A 20,624-nucleotide genomic window follows, 5' to 3' on the forward strand; every position below is an offset into this window, starting at 1 on the left:
AATTAGAACATCATGAAAAAGTTTATTTATTTCAGTAACTCCATTCAAAAATTGAAACTTGTATATTATATTCATTCATTACACCCAGACTAATATATTTCAAATGTTTATTTCTTTTAATGTTGATGATTATAACTGACAACTAATAAAAACTTTACATTCAGTATCTCAGAAAACCAGAATATTACTTAAGACCAACAACAACAAAAAAGATTTTTAGAAATGTTGTCCAACTTTAAAGTATGAACATGAAAAGTATGAGCATGTACAGCATTAATATTTAGTTGTTGCTCCTTTTGCCTGGATTACTGCAGCAATGCGTCGTGTCATGGAGTGGATCAGTCTGTGGAACTGCTCAGGTGTTCTGATCGTGGCCTTCAGCTCTTCTGAATTGTTGGCTCTGGTGTATCACATCTTCCTCTTCACAATACTTCATAGCTTTTCTATGGGGTTAAGGTCAGGCGAGTTTGCTGACCAGTTAAGAACAGGGATACCATGGTCCTTAAACCAGGTACTGGTAGTTTTGGCACTGTGTGCAGGTGCCAAGTCCTGTTGGAAAATGAAATCTGCATCTCCATAAAGTTGGTCAGCAGCAGGAAGCAGGAAGTCTCTAAAACTTCCTGGTAGATGCTGCATTGACCTTGGACCTCAGAAAACACAGTGGACCAACACCAACAGATGACATGGCACCCCAAACCATCACCAACTGTGGAAACTTGACACTGGACCTCAAGCAACATGGATTCTGTGTCTCTCCTCTCTTCCTCCAGACTCTGGGACCTGGATTTCCAAAGGAAACACACAATTTACTTTAACCAGAGAACATAACTTTGGACCACTCAGCAGCAGTCCCAGGCGAGATGCTTCTGATGCCGTCTCTTGTTCAAGAGTGGCTCGACACAAGGAATGTGACAGCTGAAACCCATGTCTTGCATACGTCTGTGCGTGGTGGTTCTTGCAGCACTGACTCCAGCTGCAGTCCACTCTTTGTGAATCTCCCCCACATTTTGGAATGGGTTTTCTTTCACCATCCTCTCCAGGGTGCAGTGATCCCTATTGCTTGAACACTTTTCTTACGACATTGTTTCCTTCCCCTCTCTATTACTGTGCTTGGACACAGAGCTCTATGAACAGCCAGCCTCTTTAGCAATGACCTTTTGTCTTGACCTCCTTGTGCAAGGAGTCAATGGTCATCTCTTGGACAACTGTCCTGTCAGCAGTCTTCCCCATGATTGTGTAGCTACAGAACTAGACTGAGACCATTTAAAGGCCTTTGCAGGTGTTTTAAGTTAATTAGTTGATTACAGTGTGGCACCAGGTCTTTTCAAAATTTAACCTTTTCACAATATTCTAATTTTCTGAGATACTGAATTTGGGGTTTTCATTAGTTGTCAGTTATAATCATCAACATTAAAAGAAATAAACATTTGAAATATAACAAAGTCCATGCTCAATAATCCATCTTATCACAAGCAGAACTGGTTTGATCCACTTTGGAGTAAGCTGTTGGGGGAAGAATCAGTTTTGTGTTGTGCGTTTCCTTGACTGATGAAGCCTTCTGGATCGAAGGCGAAACGTTTCAGCACAAAAAAAAAAAAAAAAAAGGAAAAAAAGAAACTGTCCAGATGACCTGACTGAAAAATGTTGGATTTGAAATATATCAGTCTGTGTGTAATGAATGAATATAATATACAAGTTCCACTTTTTGAATGGAATTACTGAAACAAACTTTTTCATGATATTTTAATTGGATGCAGCACATGCATGTGTCCTTGTAATGGACTGGAGACCTGTCCAGGGTGTCCCACCTCTCACACAGTGACAGCTGGACATGGGCACCGGTGACCCCGGTGACCCGAAAAAGGAAGAAGCGGGCAAAGATAATGAATAAATCAATATATTTCTACACCAAGAGAAAATATCTTACCTGTTGATGATGAAGATCCAGTGGGTCAAACAGCTCTGATTACAGATCCAAAACTATAACGACGTTTGAGCGGAAATGAGACGAAACCTCAGTCACAATAAAAGTCCAAACATTTTCTCCACTTTAAACTTTTTTATTACAAAATATAAATGGCAAAAAAGCTTTTTTTTACATTTTGCTAAAATAAAATAAAAATGTGACGGACGTGAATCAGACTTTTTTTTGTAGTTTTTTTTTGTAGGCCAGCATGCTACAGTTCATACAGTACAGGTGAAGGTGCTCCTGCTCAAATCAAAAACTAAACTTAGAGACAAAATGTGGAAGAACGTCCCGACGGAGACCGCAGGCCCAGAACCACAACACGCCGTTTAAACATCACGCCAACTCAGACCAGCAGCTTACACAAGCTCCAGCAGCACCAGAAACTGGATTTCAGATTAGAAACTGGAACCATGCGTCACGTTTAGCACCGTTCATCTGAAATAATCCCACTTGGCTTGGATTCCAACTGTGGAGGCGTTTGACTTTATTTTGATTATAAATTTAAAACGTTCAGCTTCATCTGAACTGTGAAATCATAATCAGAATTATTAGTTTGCTGCCAGGAATGAGACAAATTATTAACTGAAGCTCAACTTTCAGGCTGAAATGTAAAAAAAAACAAAAAAAAAAAAACAATTTGAATAAAGTCTGCTTTGACCACTTTCAAGTTCTACACCTTTAAACAAATTAACACTTTTTTCAGCAAACTGACTAAATCATTGTTTGTCCTCACATCTAATCTTTTAAGTTCAACTTATTTGATGAGTTTCTACATATTTATATTGATTTTAGCTGCAGAAGTGTTTATCAATTAGCTTGAAATTATATTTTAGATTTCTTCAAACGTTTGTGTTGAATTCTGCTTTAATTTATTTCAACATCAGTTTTCTTCTTTGTGTAGCAGACTTTAACCCTGACCCGTTTTTATCTTATTCAGGGATAGTTTTCTGCAGCCTGATGAATCCACTGACAACCCGCTCACATCAACCTGTAAACTCGCTTCAGGCACACGTGATGAGAACAGAGTGAAACGCAATAAAGTGAAAACGGGAAGTTGGAACGCTTCCCTGCGAGTCCACAAGTCCAAGGATGGGGGGTCGGTTTGAAGGGGGAGGCCAGCGGGTGAAAATGAAGGTGTCCATAAGTATTTTTTTCACTCCTCACTTCCCTATAATGTCTTCTTTAGAACACAAAAACACGACACTTGCGGCTAAAGTGATGCGTAAAATGGCACCATGTGTGCGTAAAAGGCAGGCGCACGAACTGAAACCCAGAGGGGTTGAATCCCCCTGAAAGCAGGGACTTACTTCCCCACCTCGTCGAGCACCTTACGGTTGAGCTGAGCCTGCTCGCGCTGGCTCTCCATCTTGGCCATCTGGATCATATTCCTCAGCAGGTGGAAAGTCAGGTCGATGGAGAGCGGCGGTTCCTCGCTGCGCTTCAGCTGCTCGGCGGTCCTCAGCGCCTCCTCCACGCTCTCCTCCAGGTGGAGGCGGTCCGGGTCTCTCCTCTGGAGGAACCTCAGGACGTGGTCTCCCAGGAGGTCCGACGCGGCGGCGCCGTCCGCAGCAGCCGCCTCCAGGAGCGCATCGTCCAGGCGCTGCGCGTGGAGGCGGCCGCTGGCGTCCGGGAAGAAGCGCGGTCTGCCGGCGGTGGGGCGGAGGTGCGAGGACAGGAGGACGGAGGACAGGAGCAGGAGGAGGGGGACAGGCTTCATGTCCTGAAAACTAAAGGAGACAGTCGTCAGTCCTGGACGTTTGGTTGGAGTTAAAGTCAACCAATAATAATGCGAGATCAAAAAAAAAGTTCTTATCCTACAATAATCAAACAACTTTTTTCTCTTTTTTTATTACAAAAATAGCCAATATTAGATGACATAAATAAAATAAGAGCTCAAAACTGCGTTAGTTTATTGAAAACAACTAAAAACGTCATGTCTGCTCCACCTGCAGCTACTCACTTTGTTCAGTAGATGCTGCAGCAGAACTCTGACGGTTTCAGTTCTGGGTCTGAGGTCCTGTGAGACTCTCCTGCGGAGGTCCGGACGGTTTTATAGTCCAGCAGGCTCCTTCTGACGTCAGCGCCAAGACAGAAAACCACTTCGGAACCTGGACAAGTGAGGAGACGCAGCGCTGCGTCTCCTGCGCAGCTGGAGGCTCCGCCGTGGACCCAGAACATTAGGAGCTACTTTTATTAGTTTCCGTCCTCTTTGGATCATAAATGGGACCAGAACCAGTGACGACAGGAGATTCTTTATGGGCTCAGTTTGTGGGTTTGGTGCCAAATGACAGTTTTATTATAAACCTGATTCCTGCAAACTGAAGTTAAAAAACAACAAATAGAGAATATTGTCCAAATCTCTGTTTACTTTGAACTTTTACTGCATTAAAATGAGATTTGACTTTTAGAAGTTGAAAAAAAAAAAATCAAAGAAGGGGGTTTTAGAGGACCTGAGTTTATTCATTTAAACTAAACAAGACTTGCTCAAAAAGAACCAGTGGAGCTGTCCATGGTGCTGGTTCTGACATCCAGAGGTCTGAACGAGTCCGGACTCCACTGTGGGCCATGAAACATCAAGTGAGGGTCCTCAGGTGATCTCCACAAACCAGATTAAACATAAAAATGACTCGTCGACATTTTTAAATATAAAAAGCAAAAATACATTAGTCATAAACTGTGAGTCAGTTTGGGACATTGTCCTCGTGTTTTTTATAAGTTAAGCTGATATTTGTTGTGGTCATAAGACTCAACTATTGTTTCAGAGAAGATGAAATGTTTGGGCATCACTGAATTAGACAATAAAAAATTAACCCACATTCAGATAAAACAAACATGTTTACAAAAAGACCAAGTTATTGTACTGTAAAAGTACATTAAATTACACACAAATAGTACACAAGTCACCTGAAAAACATTTCCACCCTCAGTAATCTTCATGGCTAATTGAGTTTAACATAAAAAAAAAATGGTTCTGAGTTTTAACGAGCCTCTTTGGCTCGTAGTGATCCAACAGGAGATGCGTTCAAATGTTTCAAACTTTACCTTCTGTTAAAATGCAGAATGGGATGCTACTAGCTAGGAGGGGGTAAAAGAGGCTATTTGGAAGACTTTCAACAAATTCGTCAGATGCTTTCTGCTCGCAGGGTTTGTTGAGCTGAAGCCAGCACCGGCTCAGCAGCCTCCAAAAACACACAGCACAGTTTCCTGTGAAGGTTGGCGAGGTCAAACATTCCTCTGACTCCTGAAATGTTTAGTTTTAAACAGCCGAGATGCTCTTTATGTTTTCAAAGTGTTGAGAAAACTGATTCAGAGGGAAAGAATGAGCAGCTTTTTGGACCACGGAGGATAAACGGTGGACGTTCAGCAGCAGCTTTAACAGCAAACTACAACAGTTTTTACTCATCAGTCTGGTCTGGAATAAAAACAGAAAACGGAGTCCACATGTTTGTGTCAAAATGAATCGAAAACAAGAGGCCAACAACCAACAGGGCCAAAAAATAAACCCATTTCTTTTCTTTAGAAATTGAACAACAGAAACTAACATTTCTTAAAGTAATGTGGAGTTTATGAAAAGGATCTCCCGTGTTCAGTTAACGTTCAGTGTGCATTAGGGGTTAGAGCCTGACTGATGTATCGTAGAGACGATATTTTAGGCTGATACAGATGTTTAGGGACATATCGGTATTGGTGATAATTGTCCCATTATGCGCCGATATGAACACTGGGAACATGCCGTGTCCTGACTAGCAAAATGTGTAATTGTACAACGTTTCCAGCAGAGGGCGCATGCAGACTACTTTCAAGTCATTGCTGCTTTAAGTTTTCACTTTCAGCACAGCCGAGGCAGCGAGCAATACTGTGTAGCGTGTTTTCCTGAACAGGGCATGGTAAGTTTATTTTAACTTATATGTTAACTAAATAAATCAACAATAATAGATTCTCTTCAACCCTCCAACCCACTTCTCATTAGCTACGTACCTCTCAAGTTAGCAAGCTAACGTTTAGATAACCTAGCATAGGTTATTGCCTTAGTTGTAAAACTTTATCCAGAACAATAAATCTAACGTAGAGGTAAAATATATCAGAGTTAGTAACGTTATCTTTGTTGTCCTCAGTGAAATTCATTGTTTGTCTGAAATCTTTACTTTCTGCAAAGAAAAAAAAAAGCACAGCTGCGGTCAGTACTAATGAGACCTTCACCATACATGACTGTTTAGACTACAGGTGGAAAATCCTGGTCCTCAAGGGCCAGTATCCTGCACGTTTTAAATGTTCCTCTGCTCCTACACCTGATTTGAATCAATAAGTGATTAACATGTTTCTGCAGGACATAAAGAGGTAATTCAACCATTGAATCTGGAGTGCTGGAGAAACAAACATGCTGGATGGTGACTCTTGTGGACTAAAGTTGGACACACCAGCCTTAGAACTAAATCTAACCCAAAAACCATGTTCCATCACTTTAATTAAAGATGAACATGACAAAATAGATGATTATGGCAGAAAAGGCAATAAAAATCAGGTACACAAATACATTATTGCCCACCATTTGTGGCAGAATGAGACAAGATATTTCCAGATTGATTTTATGCCTTATTTCAATGGTTCCCAACCCTGGTCCTTGAGGAACACCATCCTGCATGCTTTAGTGGTTTCTCTGCTTCAACACACCTGATTCAGTGGTTTAATTACTTCCTAAAGTTATCACCCTTTCATTCAGATCAGGTGTGTTGGAGAAGAGGAACAACTAAAACATGCAGGATGGTGTTCCTCAGGGACCAGGGCTGGGAACCACTGCCTAATTTAGCATCAAGAATACAAAATACTTTTTCTTTATAGTCCATGCTCTGTTTGGCATTTTAGTCACTGAAGCTTCAACAAAAAGTATCAAACTTTTTTTTCCAAAAGTTTCAGATTTGTTCCCTAATTGTTATGAAAAGATGTTAAGAAGTTTCACAAAGTGCAAACATGAGTCAGGAGGAGCGGAGTCCAGTAAAACGAACGTGCTAATCAAAACCACATCAGCAGAAGAGCTTAATGAAGCAACGAGGGGAAACATTCCCTCATCAACCAGTAGGTGTTAATGTGCCGGAGCCTCGGCCAAATCCCGTTTCCATAAATAACCGACGCTCAGACGTTTCTGCAAACGCAACTTTGACTTTCAAGTGAGAATTTGTCATTCGGAGTACGAGCACTTTCCCCGACCTTTAAATGTGACTCAGTCACAGCTTTACACGTTGGAAATACCAGAAGACTCAAGTCGAGCACAACAGACACACTCCGCCAGTCTGCAGTACAAATGAGTGGAGGATCATCATCATCTTCATCCTCGGCAACAACGACGCAGGCTGGACTCGTGAGTCTTCCTCACATCTTATTGGCTTTCCAGGTCAGGTAGGAGTTCCAGGCGACGGCGACGATCTGGACCACGGCCAGCCTGCAGGGGGGAGCGAGATGTGACGAGTTTCACACTGAGAGGAAGACGAAGCTCACAAACAAAGATCTGCTTTGTGCAGAAATGTGCAGAAGTTTTAAGCTGCTTCTTTCTTTACACTCTGCTCCCAAGCAGCCAAAGTCGTATTACAAACCGTTTTCTTTCTGAAGGAATTTTAAAAGTTTCTTTGGACTTCAGCTGCTTTTTATCCCACTCTGTGTCCGGTCCATGACAGCTGAACATGCAGTGGGTTTAAAAATAAAAGTGAGGGACAAAAAGTATCTGAAATTCTCTTTTCAAGACCTGAAACAGGGTCGGAGACTCAACTTTAGTTGAGCTGCTGTAGAAAAAGTTAGCTAATAACTCGGTGCTAAAATAATATTTTCTGTCTGTCAAGGTGTTATCTTTGATGTTGCCGTTAAATAAATTGAATCAAAGTTGCTGGTAGAGATTTATTTTAAAGTTGGGTATTTGCCGAGTTGCCTGTAACACTGGTTCATCCCTTAAATTTAAAAGTCTTTCATGCCTGAATGAGTCAGACGTAACGTAGCTTAAAAAATAAATACATTTTCTTTATTTTGCACATCATTCTCTTTAAATTGAGCCGTAAATGCCTCACCTGTGGTGCAGAGGAATGAAGTAGAAGTTGGCAATTTGGACCGGAGGCCACAGCTGAAAAGCACAGACGACATTCAAAACACTGCGAGTTAGAGAACTTTACTGATCAGCATTTTATAATGTATCTGAATAGTTTTTATTGAGCTCTGAGACACTTGTTGTGAATCAGCACTTTATAAATAAACAGAATGAAATTTCATGTTTTACGTTTAATTCACACATATAGGCAATTTCCACTGAATTAATCTGAAGAGAATCACTTGCAACTCTTTACAAAAAGACTACGTGTAAAAAGAATTTTAGTTGTTTTTTTTATGATTCACCTCCTATAATTAGTTTTAAACAAAAATGAAACAAACCAAAAAAAATAAACTTTTTCACACATTCATTCAGGCTCACTAATTCAGGGTTCCCAACATTTCATGTAAACAAACTTCCTTGAGTTTTCCGTAAGTAAATCCTGAAATTCCAGGAGATATTTCAGTCTCAGTAGCTTAGATGGTGAGCAGAGTTGGACTCAGATGACAGGAAGTACAGTGGTTCCCAATCCTGGTCCCTGAGGAACACCATCCTGCATGTTTCAGTTGTTTCCTGCTCCAACGCACCTGATTCAATGATTTAATTTCTTCAAGTTCTGCAGAAGCCCGATAATCACCTGTTCATTCAAATCAGGTGTGTTGGAGCAGAGAAGCAACTAAACCATGCAAGATGGTGTTCCTCAAGGTCCAGGGTTGGGAACCACTGTGTGTAGCCACATATGTGCATACAGCGACCAATCCTAATAATTATTTATATTAACATCAGACAGTAAAAAGCAGCCAATCAGTAAGGGTGCATGTACACTGTAGAACATGGACTCATTGACACAAGAATTTTTTTTCTGCTCTTGCTCAGACGGATGTCTTTTCCTCTCCCTCCCCGTTCTCTTCCTCCTGCTTTTGCTCTCTGTCTATGTCTCGGAGCTCCTGGTACACATCTTCCCAACGAAAAATAATATTATGGATCTGGTGAGCTGGACCTTCAATGCAATCAACAAAATCTTTTCAACAAAACGACAGGGTCCTGGCGAGCCCTCATGTCCTGCTGAGACTCACGCTGCAGGGTACATCAGGGATCCGTGTGGTTTGGCAGCTGATGTGTCTTTCAGTTATGCCTCAGGAAGACGCTGAAGACGTTTATGTAATTGGACTCATGATAGCAGGGCTTCTACTTTTTGGCATTGGCGTGTCCCTGTGTTATCAACTTTTGAAGAAGACACCGGCAGCAGTTTCGGCCATGACAAAACTTCAGAGTCTGTGTGAAGGTTTGGTTCGTGCTATGAGAACTCAAAATCAGTTGATTTACGAGCTAAACTGTAAGATGGAAGTGATTTGTGAGAATCACAGGCCACCTGCGGCTTCTGGGACCGCCAGCATGTTGGGGTCGACCTTGAAGAAGGCTCATAGCATGGATCAGTGGAATGCCCATAAATCTGGCCATTTTGGATCTGGAAAGTACCAGCAGGACTCGAGGCTGACAAGAAAAACAGTCTGACTGAAGAAAATCAACAATTGTGACTTATCTGAATCTGACTCCCCCATTTGGTCTTGGATGCGGGCAGACTATCAAATTTCTCCTGGGACATTGGTAAACTAAGGAAAAAGCTTCATCTATCGCAAATCTCATCTTTCTAAGTAGGAGAACTTGCACAATCAGTGGCTGACTAAATACTTGTTTGCCCCACTGTAACTCACACGATGACTTGGCAATTGATTTTATGCTGGACGTCCTTCCTGACGCAACCACAGATCACCGAGCTACCACAGCCCTCTGTGTGGAGCAGAGAGCTGCATCTAGGGCACCCATGGGGAGAGGATGGTGGGGGTTAAGGGCCTTGCTCAAGGGCTCAGAGTGGGGCAAACGAGGGTGTGGGCGCTTCACCTTTCCCACCCACATTTTGATGTCGGTCCAGGGAGTTGAACCGGCAACCTTCTGATCACAGATTTGCTTTCTCTAACCTCTGCGCCACCACTCCTGCCAGAGGCAACAGGTCCAAATCCTACACTTTTTATTTATTCTGGACAACTTCTGTTGCCAAGTTTTCTTGACCCTCATCTTTTTTTTTTTAGAAGTTTCTGACAAACGTCTGAAACTTCAGTTGATGAAGACGATGGAATAATCTAATAAAACATCGTCTGAACAGATAAATTTAGGCTTACTGTCAGGGGAGAAATGTTTTCAATACTATTTAAAAAGTTTTTAATTAGTTTTTAATTTGTCTACACCATAATTAATAACCATATTGTCAAAATATGTATTAATCTTTATAAGGAGAGTCTTACAGGAAATACTTACGTAGTAGTTAGAAATCAGAGCATCTGTGTAGTCCTGTGGAAACAAAGAAAAGTAACTAAGAACAACTGACTGATCTTTCAGAACCTTCCACGCTTTACCTTCAAAATATCTTGTATCAATTCAGCAGCGCTCAGATATGAACCTTTGTTTCCCCGAATCAGTTTTAGTTGTTCAGAGTCGCTGCTGCACACCAACAATCACTGCAGACACACATTCATTCATGAAACTCCAGGTTGGTTCCCGAGGAAAACTCCTTCACTGTCGCTTCGTGGGAGGTAAAAAGAAAGCATCGAAATGAAACCGTTCAGCTGTGGAGACAGGAGCTCTGGTAAAACCTCAGAGTCACTGAAATCCAGATTCTTCCGTCTGCGGAGCTAAAACACGTCTCTGAACATGCCCGAAGTCTACTGGTGACAGAAAAACAGCTTTCGTATGAACTGCTATGGGTGTCTTGAGACAGCAGAAATCCACTTTCATACTGGCCCGTTTGGACTGGCTGTTAGTTTCGGTCAGAACTAAACCATTTCTCCAAACTAAGACTGCTCAAAGGGCAAAACACTGTTTGACATTTGGACACTGGTTCATGGTTGAGTTGAGGAGTTCCAGTTGGGTTTGGTCCTGATCTCCAGCGATGGACCATCCTATCGTCGATGAAGACGCTGAGAACTCCGTTCTCATTGTTACAGTTGATTTTGAGGCTTTGAAAGAACCTTTCTTTTGTTCTTGCAGGGCGATTGGTCAGAACTGCTCTGCTGAGGAGCTGCTGGCCGAGGTTCAGCCATCTTTACAACCGTCCCTGCTAAATTTATAAAGATGGTGGAATGGCGAAGAACTTGCGGAAGGAGAGAACATAATATTTGTGCACGGAGGAGACCGTGTGGACAGGATCCATGGCTGTTCAGGATAGGCCGGCCAGCGAAGAGACGCGTCCCCATGTTTGCTCATTTTTATGCACCGTCTGCAGGAAACTGACGGTCTCTTCGGCCCAAATTTGAAAACTGGAACTTCTCAGTTCACAACTTCATCAACTAAAAATAAACATCAGTCTGTTAACCGTGCCGTCGCTGCGTGTGCTGCAGAGGGAGGTCCACGTGAAAAAGAACGTCTCACAACCTTGTGAGCAAGAACAGATGTCTTGCATCTTCTTCAGCATACCAAGACATTTCTTTTTGGATGAATGCGTCCAACTTGGAGGCAACACTTTGTAGAAGTCTCTTATTTGACTCCAACATGACCGTGCCCGAGTGCACACAGTTAGGACCATGAAGACGAGATTTAATGAGTTTGGAGAGGAAGAACTTGACTGTCCCGAACAGAACCCTGACCTCAACCCCTTCAAAGACCTTCAGGATGAACTGGACCATAGTGCCTGACAAACGTTCTCCAGAAGGAATGGGCAGATTCATACAGAAACCCTCTGAACTCCGGTGGAAACTTTTCTAAAATGAATAGAAGATGTTGGAGTTGAAAATGGGAGACGAACTATTTATGACGATCAGGTTTGGACAAATACTTTTGTCCTTAAAGTTCGTCTACAGCAGGTAAGATATTTTGTTCAGAACTCTTCAACAGAACTCAACACATCACTATCAGCTGTGATGAGTTTATACTGAGGTAAACAGATGAAGGAGTTACTAACAGACTCAAAAATATCAAAAGTTAAAACGTCTGAGGTCTAACTTGAACTTAAATTAAAAAAGAAAATGGAGGACTTTAAAACCCCACAGCAAATATTAAAGGAGCGTGTTCTCACAGGCACGCGTGTGCGCACACACGCAAACACACACGTTCCCAAAGTAAAGTTCTCTGTCATCTACGTAAAGGTCACCTCAGTACGTCTGGACTTGTAAAACGAGCCAATGTTCCAGGTCCGGTTGTTTTTAGGAGGAAACACTTTTCTAATTATGGACAAACAAGCTACTTTCACACCGGACGTCAAAATCTTCAGGGGAAAAAACAAGAAGAGACGTTTCCACAAAATTTAAAGATTTCAAAGCTGCTTGTTGCTGTTGGGAGCAAAATATCAACAGACCGTTTAGAACCAGAGCCGAGAACATTTTAATTTAACTTCATCCAACCAGAGCTCCGGCTGACAGTAACAAGTTGTCCACATATTAATTACATCATCACACTAGTACGGTGCATCCATCCATGGATACGGTGCATCCATCCATGGTAGCATCCATCATTTATCCATCCAGACATCCATCATTTATCCATCCAGACATCCATCATTTATCCATCCAGACATCCATCCATCCACCATCCATAATTTATCCATTTATCCATCCATCATTTATCCATCCATCATTTATCCATCCATCCAGCCATCCACCATTTATCCATCTGTCCATCAATCGTTTATCCTTCCATACATTATTCATCCATCCATCCACCCATCCATCCAAGTTGGACCAGCCCAGTCAGCTCTGTAGAATCAAGAAATCCCTCAAAAAGAGCCTCATCTTCAAATGAAGACATGTAACAGTGGAGAACCTTCTCAGGAGTGGGAAGCATTGACAGCTAATCCAGGAGGACCCAATGAAACCATAACAGCTAAAGTGAGTCAGTGTTCATGAGTCAACAGTTAAAAAGACAAAGGGTATAATGTCCTCCGTGGGATGGTTCCACGGTCCAAACCACTGCTGAACAAAAAGAACCCAAAGACCCAGTTCACCAAAAAACATCTTGATGATCTCGTTTGGGGATTATATTTTTTGTACTGATGAGACGAAAGGCATGCTTCTCCTTACACCTGCATTTCAGAAAAAGATCATACCCACATTCAAACATGGCGGTGGTAGTGTGATGGTCTGGGGTGGCTTTGATACTTGAGACCTTCATGATTCGCTGTGATTGATGGAACCATGAACAAAAGAACAAAAAATCTTGAAGAAGAATGTCCAGACCTCAAGCTCACTTTGGTCCTGCAGCAGGGCGATAATTGGAGTCAGAACAGCTAAAGTCCTCCACGGCCACGAGAACGACTCGTGGTCACAAACGCTCGCCTGCGGTTGTTGCCGCCCAGGGTGGCACCAGCAGATGTTATGTTTAGGAGTAAACACCTTTTCACACAGGGTCAGGTGGGTTTGGGTTGTTCCCTTAAAAAATAAAACCATCAGACACACGAGCAAAAAAACTTCAACAGCAGGCGGTAAAAACCAAAACATGCCACTGAGAAAAGTTTCAACATAAACTCTGTCAGGACTGAAGTTTTGGAGCAGCCGCTGCATTAATCCCCCCCCCCCCCAACACCACCACCACCACCACATTCCATCGGCGCCGCGCCTCGTTGTAATGAGCACATTTGTCATTTATATTCTGTCTGTTGTGACATTTAGCACGGTGGCCTTTCAGGCCGCGCCTCTCCTTTGGTAAATAATTGATGGTGATCGTTGGGTAAGCACAGCCCTGACGGACGTTTGAGCAGTTGGCACAACACGACAGTTTGCTCCAACACACACACACACACACACACACACACACACACACACACTGTTTGCCGTCGCTGCCCCTCTTGCTCGTCCCTTCCTTCCTCACAGGAAATAGTTTTAGTAATGAGGTGTGTGTTGGAGGTCGGATGGTTTACCCACCTTCCTCTCTGTGCACCTTCACCTACCTGAGCAGTGTGTACACTGGACTTCCTGCTCTCTGAACAGTTTGCGTCATCTTCAAGTCTAGTTTTAATGCTTTAAGATGACATCATCATTAGAAATGAGCAACAATAAACCAAAACACAAAACCTAAATAAAGATATTTTACTGAACCGCCACGCAGTGACCACAATATGCAATGTTTTGTGTTCGTCAAAGACAAATGTGGTCTGAGAGGAAGTGAATGCTCCGTTTATTGTGTGAATGTTTATGAAGCGTTCACTCTGGGATCCATTTGTCTTTACTCGTTCCACATTTTTGGTGATGTTTCAACAAATCATGAATCAAAACGTTCGGCTGTTTCAGGACAATCCTGCTGTGACTTTTGGTGTTGGTGCAGCTTTAGCTTTTTGGAATATTTAGCCTTTTCTGACATTTTGTCCTCGTAGAAAATGAACTGCGCTCATTTTACGTTCTTCAAATCTTTAGATGTGTTTACAACATTTTACTGCAACTTTCACATTTTGTTCTGGTTCAGCTTCTTTCAGCTTTTTTGTGCAAATTTAAACCATTGTTCAGCTACTTTCAGCTAATCTCGGCTGTTTTGTACTTCTTTCAGATTATTTCTGCTAAATACAACCCTTTTGTGCTTCTTCTAACTTCTTTCTGCTTATTTCAGCTTGTTGTGCTCCTTGCAGCTTATTTCAGCTAGTTTCAGCTTTTCAGCTACTATATAGTTGGTTTTAATACTAATTTAAGATTTCCGCTAAGTCCATATTTTTGCACTCATTTAAACTTTTTTCAGCCTAATTCAGCAAAAATGTGCTCTCTCCACTTCCTTCTGGTAATTTCAGCTTCTTTTTGCTTTTTTAGCTCCTTTTCAGCTGTTTTTTTTGCTAATTTCAGCTGCTTTCAAGTTTGTCATGGTAATTTTGGCTACTAAACTTCTTTCTGCTAATTTCAGCTTGTTATTTTCCTTTCGACTTATTTCTGCTAGTTTCAGCTTTTTCTGCTAATTCAGCTGCTATTTGGCTGCTCGTGCTAAATTTAGCTTTTTAAGCTAATTTCACATTTGTTTTAGCTCATTTCAGTTCCTTTCACTTCCTTCTGGTAGTTTAAGCTTCTTTTCAGCTACTTTTCAGCTATTATTTTTGCTACTTTCAGCTTTTTTAACTAATTTCCCAATTTATTTTGCTAATTTCTGCTTATTTACAGTAAATATACCAGTAATTCGGCACGTAAGAGTACTTCATGCTTTCCTCTGCTATCTTCGGCTTGTATTTTCCTTTCAGCTACATTTTAGCATGTATTTAGCTACTTTATGCAGTTCTTCAGCAATAAGCATTCACACTAACCCTAATTTGTAATTTCTTCTGAAAATGTAAGAAATGTTTTTTGTTTCACAGATTATAATCCCAGTTTAAAAAGAACCAAAGTACGCACAGAGGTGAGGGTGAGAATCTTGACCCGTCCGGTAGTTTAACTTGGGTAAGTTTGATTTAAAGAGGCTCTCACCCTCTTCAGCTTGGTGACGTTCTCCTCCACCGTCAGCCCGTTCAGAGCGCCAGAAATACTCAGGAAGGCTCCCAGGAAGCACGGAGCGAAACACAGCTGGAGAGGAAATAAAAACAGTTTCTACTTCCTGCCGATTTATTCATTTATTAATTATGTTGTGAACGACCTCCAGCCTGTTTGAATCACTGAATTTAAAACTTTTAATGAAACTCTACGTTGTTTTTTTTGTTTGTTTGTCGTTGTCAACAACAGAGTTGGAATATTTTATATCATTTATTTGATTTTTTTTCAGTTAAACAAATATTGTTTAACTCCACAGACAAAACTCTAAGTAATTACATACAAGAGTGAAAAGGAGCAGGAAGAAAAGTAAAGTTTTATATCAACTGCCACTTTCTTAAAAGATAAAAATAAAAAAAAATATATAATCTACAAATTAAACCCAAATCCAAAATCAGCTGAAAATAAAATCACTCTTAAATGTTATTACAACATAAGCTAAAATATCTACGTTTGATAGTTTATTAAATTGATTAGATTAACAATCTTTTAAGTCATAATCCAGCTCAAACTACAAATTAAAAGTTTAAAACTCATCTGAGAAGAAAAATATACTGTTTGTAAGTAGGCCTGTCGCGATAAACAATAAATCAACGAATCGGATGATAAATGAAAATTATCAACCTCATTTTCATTTATTGGTTTTATCGTTTCTTCGTGTCTCTCTCTACTGAAGACACTGGATGAAAAAAGGCTCAACTCCGGTCTCTTCACCGACTCCTCCCTTTCTCTTTAAAATCCATTTTAACGATCCAAAATTGCGTTTTCGGATCGTTAAACGCAGCTAAAAGCTAAGCTACGAGCTAAGCTAACATCTTGTCGAAGCTCCAAAATTCACGGTTGAAACTCGTGCCTTCGTGTAAAAAGTTGTTTTTCTCTGCAAAAAGAAGCGGAGAACTTGTTTACTGATTTTTTAAATTAAAAGCTTTATGTGAAAAATGCTACGCTAAAGAGCTCAAACTACACCGAGCGTCCGCCATTTTGAGAACCGAATAAAGCGAGACAGCCCGTGTCACGTCAAGAGACCTCCCTCCCATTTGTCTTAAAGATGCACGCTGCTCGCTCCCTCACTATCCATCCTTTGTTCAAACAGCCTTATGCTGCCATCTGGTGGTCGAAAAAAGGCACAACACAAAAAATAACCAAAATTTATTCTTAAATTTGACATTAATGACTAACTATTGTCAAATTTCAAACAATATTATCGTTTATTGCAATAATTTGAGACAATTAATCGCCCAGCTAAATTTGTTATCGTGACAGGCCTAGTTGTAATACAAAGTTTTCTCAAAACAATTACAGCTCAAATGCAAAAAAAATACTAATTTGACTAAAAAAAACTACATTCTGTTGAATACTTGGGAGTGAGCACGACCAGATTAACAGGCTCACTTATAGTCAGAAAAACACCGTACGGTAAATGTGCTGCTTTGGCCGGTGATTCACCGTTTAAGTGGTCAAACTATAAAATCACTTCCTGTTTAAACAAGGACAACCTGAAAACTGAAGAGTGGCTCAAGCTGAGGAAGAAGAAGATGAAGACAAAAGAAGAAGAGCAAGAGAAAAACAAAATAAGAACAGAACATGAACAGGCTCTAGACGTTTGTCTCACCTGGTCAACCAACATTTTCTTCATGGCGGCACTTTTACTTCCTCCCACCACCAACCTGTCTAAAACTTTGTACCAGCTGCCGACTACCGGACCCTTTGTGGGACAAAAACAAAACAAATTACATTCGTGAATAAATCTGGACTCGGACGTAAAACACGTCAAGAACATTCAAGTAGAATGTCTCTTGGCTCTCTGGCTTCTCGGAGACTCAAAACTGAAACTTTGTGCTGCAGACGACCTGAGCTCCGAGCGTTCGGGTCCAGGTTCTCCTCTGCAGAACCACTGCTCAGACGGCTGACCTGTGACCGACATGTGCGACGAACTACAACGCGCACGCAGCGTGGAGGTAATCAGCCCCGATCCATTAAAGCACACCCCAAAAGAAAACATCTTTAAACATTTCCAAGAATCCCTGTTTTTATCGCTTTAACCAGGACGTTTTAGTTTTAGGTCTTATGTGATTTGTAATAACCACCGTGTATTTGCGTGTGCATGACTTGAACACTGTGCACCCCGGGCCCTGCCTTAGGTTTGGAGCGGTTTTTAATGATCATTAGTCAGCGCGGTTTTTAAGCCCGGACAGGTTTTCTATCGCCTGCGTGGGTGTCACAGGCTGGAGACGGCCTCAGACAAAAACCAGACCTGTACAAGATGTCTACGAAGACCATGGGACTGTTTGAGAATAAAAACTGTCGCACAAACGTAAAATGTCTGCGTGCCTCTGGAGCCGCATGCAGCTCTTTCAAGTTTCGACCCAAACTAACACAAAACTGAATTTTATTGGTTGTTACAACAACTGAAAGGGCTAGTTTTAGCTGTTGTCATTTATTTTGCAAATATATGAACATTAGAAACATTACAAGGAGTAAAACATACTTTACGCTTCATTTCTTCAAGGATACGTAATTTTTCTACATTTAAAAAAAAAAACCCATAAGAATTCAGTTTATTGTTTTAGTTTTTACAAACTGGGCAAAAACTATATTATTTTTTCCTTCTTTACAAAAATCTCGTCTTTTATTTTGTCTTGGAGTGTAAAAATATCACTATGTGTTAAAAATAATTAGATATTTTTAGTTTTATAAAATCCCCCCTACTGTCCAGAAAAGCGCCCTCCAACAAACCTGAAGCGGTCCGGGCCACCAGGTGAGAATCCCAGCTGCAGCAGGTGTTGTGGCTCCGCACACGATTCGTTTAGTGAACAAAGGGGCAGAAACGGCTCTTTTGATCGTAAAGGCTGCAGACCCCTGGTCTAGAGACCGTTGTGTAAAAGCCGACCCCCAGTGAGACGCCACTTCCTGTTAATCTCACTTCAGCCTGCAATTATTAAAACTTTGTCTTCTGATCCAATTAAAAAACACGTTTTCGCTCCAATCTGCAGCTTCCGTGTTCAGAATGAGTGCTTCTACGGCAGCAAGTTGAAAAATCAGAATTTACCACGAAGAAGAACCCTACAGTCATCATCCTGGCTGTCCGCCGCACGTTGTGATGAGCTAATCCTCTCCTCTCCATCAGCTGTTGGGAGATGACATCACCGACACCCACCAAAGACCCTAGAGGACAAAAGAAACCTGTCAGTACACGGAGCGTGGTGCTGCACGGATGTGATCCCCGTGGTCGTGTTGTCGTAGCAGCAGAAACTGATTGTGCAGCGTTTGTTGCGTCTGAGCCGCAGAGTTTGTTTACGACACGCTGAACTTGTTAAAAGTTGATCAAAGGCACGGAGCTGCGGCAGCTAAAGACTGAAGCCTTCACTCTGTTGTCATCCATTTTTCTTCTGTACGTTTTTCAGCACGATTCTCGCCCCGCGGTTTTCAAACTATTTCAACAAATCATGAATCAAAACGTTCGGCTCTTTCAGGACATACTCCTATGACTTTAGGCATTTGTGCAACTTTAGCTTTTTTTTTAAATATTTAGCCTCTTCTGACATTTTGTCCTCGTAGAAAATGAACTGAGCTCATTTTACCTCCTTCAGATCTGTTCACAACCTTTTACTGCTCCTTTCACATTTTGTTCTGCTTCGGCTTCTTTCAGCTTCCTTTTGCAAATGTAAACTTTTTTCAGCTACTTTCAGCTGTTTTGTGCTCCTTTCAGTTTCTTTCTGCCAACTACAACATTTTTGTGCTTCTTCTAACTTCTTTCTGCTAATTTCAGCTTATGTTCCTTTCAGCTTGTTTCTGCAGGTTTCATTTTTTTCTGCTATTTCAGCTACTATTTAGCTGTTTTTATGCTAATTTAAGCTTTTACAGCTAATTCCACATTTTTGGCACTCGTTTAAAAACTTTATTCAGCCTAATTCAGCAAAAATGTGCTCTCTCCACTTCCTTCTGGTAATTTAAGCTTCATTCTGATTTTTTAGCTACTTTTCTGAATGTTTTTTAATATAATTTCAGCTCTTTTCAAATAATTTTCTGCTTCTTTCAACAAGCATGTTCTTTCTGCTTTCTTCTGCTAATTTAAGCTTGTTCTACCTTTTCAGCTAGCTTTTTAGCTAATTCCAGCTGTTTTCAGATCAAATAAAAGTTTTTCTTGGTAATTTCTGCTACTTCAAGCATAATTAACTTATTTCTGCTAATGTCAGCTTATTATGCTCCTTTCAGCTGATTTCTACTAGTTTCACCAGTATCTATATTTCAGCTTCTATTTAGCCGTTTTATGCAGATTTTAGCTTTTTCAGCTAATTCCACATTTTTTGGAGCTCATTTCAGCTCTTTCCACTTCCTTCTGGTAGGTTAAGCTTCTTTATGCCTTTTCAGCTACTTTTTTGTTGCTAATTTCAGCCCTTTTTTTAGCTGATTTCTGCTTATTTAAACCAAATTCAGCAAATATGTGTCTTTCTGCTTTCGTCAGCTAATGTAGGCTTGCTCTTTCACTTCAGCTACATTTCGGAATGTCCGAATCGACCGCTCACAAAGGACGTCTGCATCGGCTGCATAAAAACAGCTACAACTTAGTCAGCGTTACACCCACCGAGCTAAAGTTTGGTGTGGTAGTTCGATAACACAACTCGCATCAGATTATGGATAATCTCGTCTACAAAGTTTGACCGAAACAGCTACAGATGTCATTTCTCAACGATCTAAAACTGACATGAAAGACGTGCATTCCTTCAGTGAATGCTAGGCCTTTAAATCTGTGTCGGCTGATAACAGCTAAAATGAAAAACGGACTTCGTCTGAATGAATTATGTAAGTTTATCCTCAGTGCTGCAGATTAGTTCTCATGGTGACACAAGCATGAACCAAAAATGGCCCTTGGACAATCTCCGGGCCCCCAGAAGGAAAACCTGCATTTAATCAATGAAACTTAAACGACTCTAAATTAAACGTAATTAAGACGAGCTAAAACTTTAAGTCGTCATGTTTCCAGAGCTAGACTGAACTTTAAAGACTCCAAAGAACAAACACGTTGTTGTTTGTTGCACATTTAATCAAACATTTGTAGTGAACCAGATAACCTCAAATCTACCAGATGGACAGAGACTGT

General features: G+C 41.0%; 2 protein-coding genes across 2 annotated transcripts in view; both read right to left on the minus strand.

The window, feature by feature from the left end:
• Positions 1-3,272: 3,272 nt before the first annotated feature.
• Positions 3,273-3,977, minus strand: uts1 (urotensin 1). The gene is made up of 2 exons (XM_037685659.1): positions 3,930-3,977; positions 3,273-3,696 (listed from the first exon to the last, which is right to left on the minus strand). The coding sequence occupies exon 2, from the start codon at positions 3,684-3,686 to the stop codon at positions 3,273-3,275; it is 414 nt and encodes a 137-aa protein (XP_037541587.1). The 5' UTR covers positions 3,687-3,696; positions 3,930-3,977.
• Positions 3,978-6,699: 2,722 nt separating this feature from the next.
• Positions 6,700-20,624, minus strand: part of mpv17 (mitochondrial inner membrane protein MPV17) — a 17,685-nt gene continuing 3,760 nt past the window's right edge. Inside the window, exons 3-8 of the mRNA XM_037685660.1 lie at positions 18,573-18,688; positions 17,136-17,228; positions 15,464-15,559; positions 10,356-10,388; positions 8,023-8,075; positions 6,700-7,406 (exon numbers count right to left, since the gene is read on the minus strand). Of these exons, the coding sequence (XP_037541588.1) occupies positions 7,337-7,406; positions 8,023-8,075; positions 10,356-10,388; positions 15,464-15,559; positions 17,136-17,228; positions 18,573-18,688 (461 nt within the window). The 3' untranslated portion in view covers positions 6,700-7,336. The remainder of the gene's footprint in view (positions 7,407-8,022; positions 8,076-10,355; positions 10,389-15,463; positions 15,560-17,135; positions 17,229-18,572; positions 18,689-20,624) is intronic.

Source organism: Nematolebias whitei, chromosome 12 (assembly GCF_014905685.2).
Source record: "Nematolebias whitei isolate Nwh7 chromosome 12, NemWhi1, whole genome shotgun sequence".
Classification (NCBI taxonomy): domain Eukaryota; kingdom Metazoa; phylum Chordata; class Actinopteri; order Cyprinodontiformes; family Rivulidae; genus Nematolebias; species Nematolebias whitei.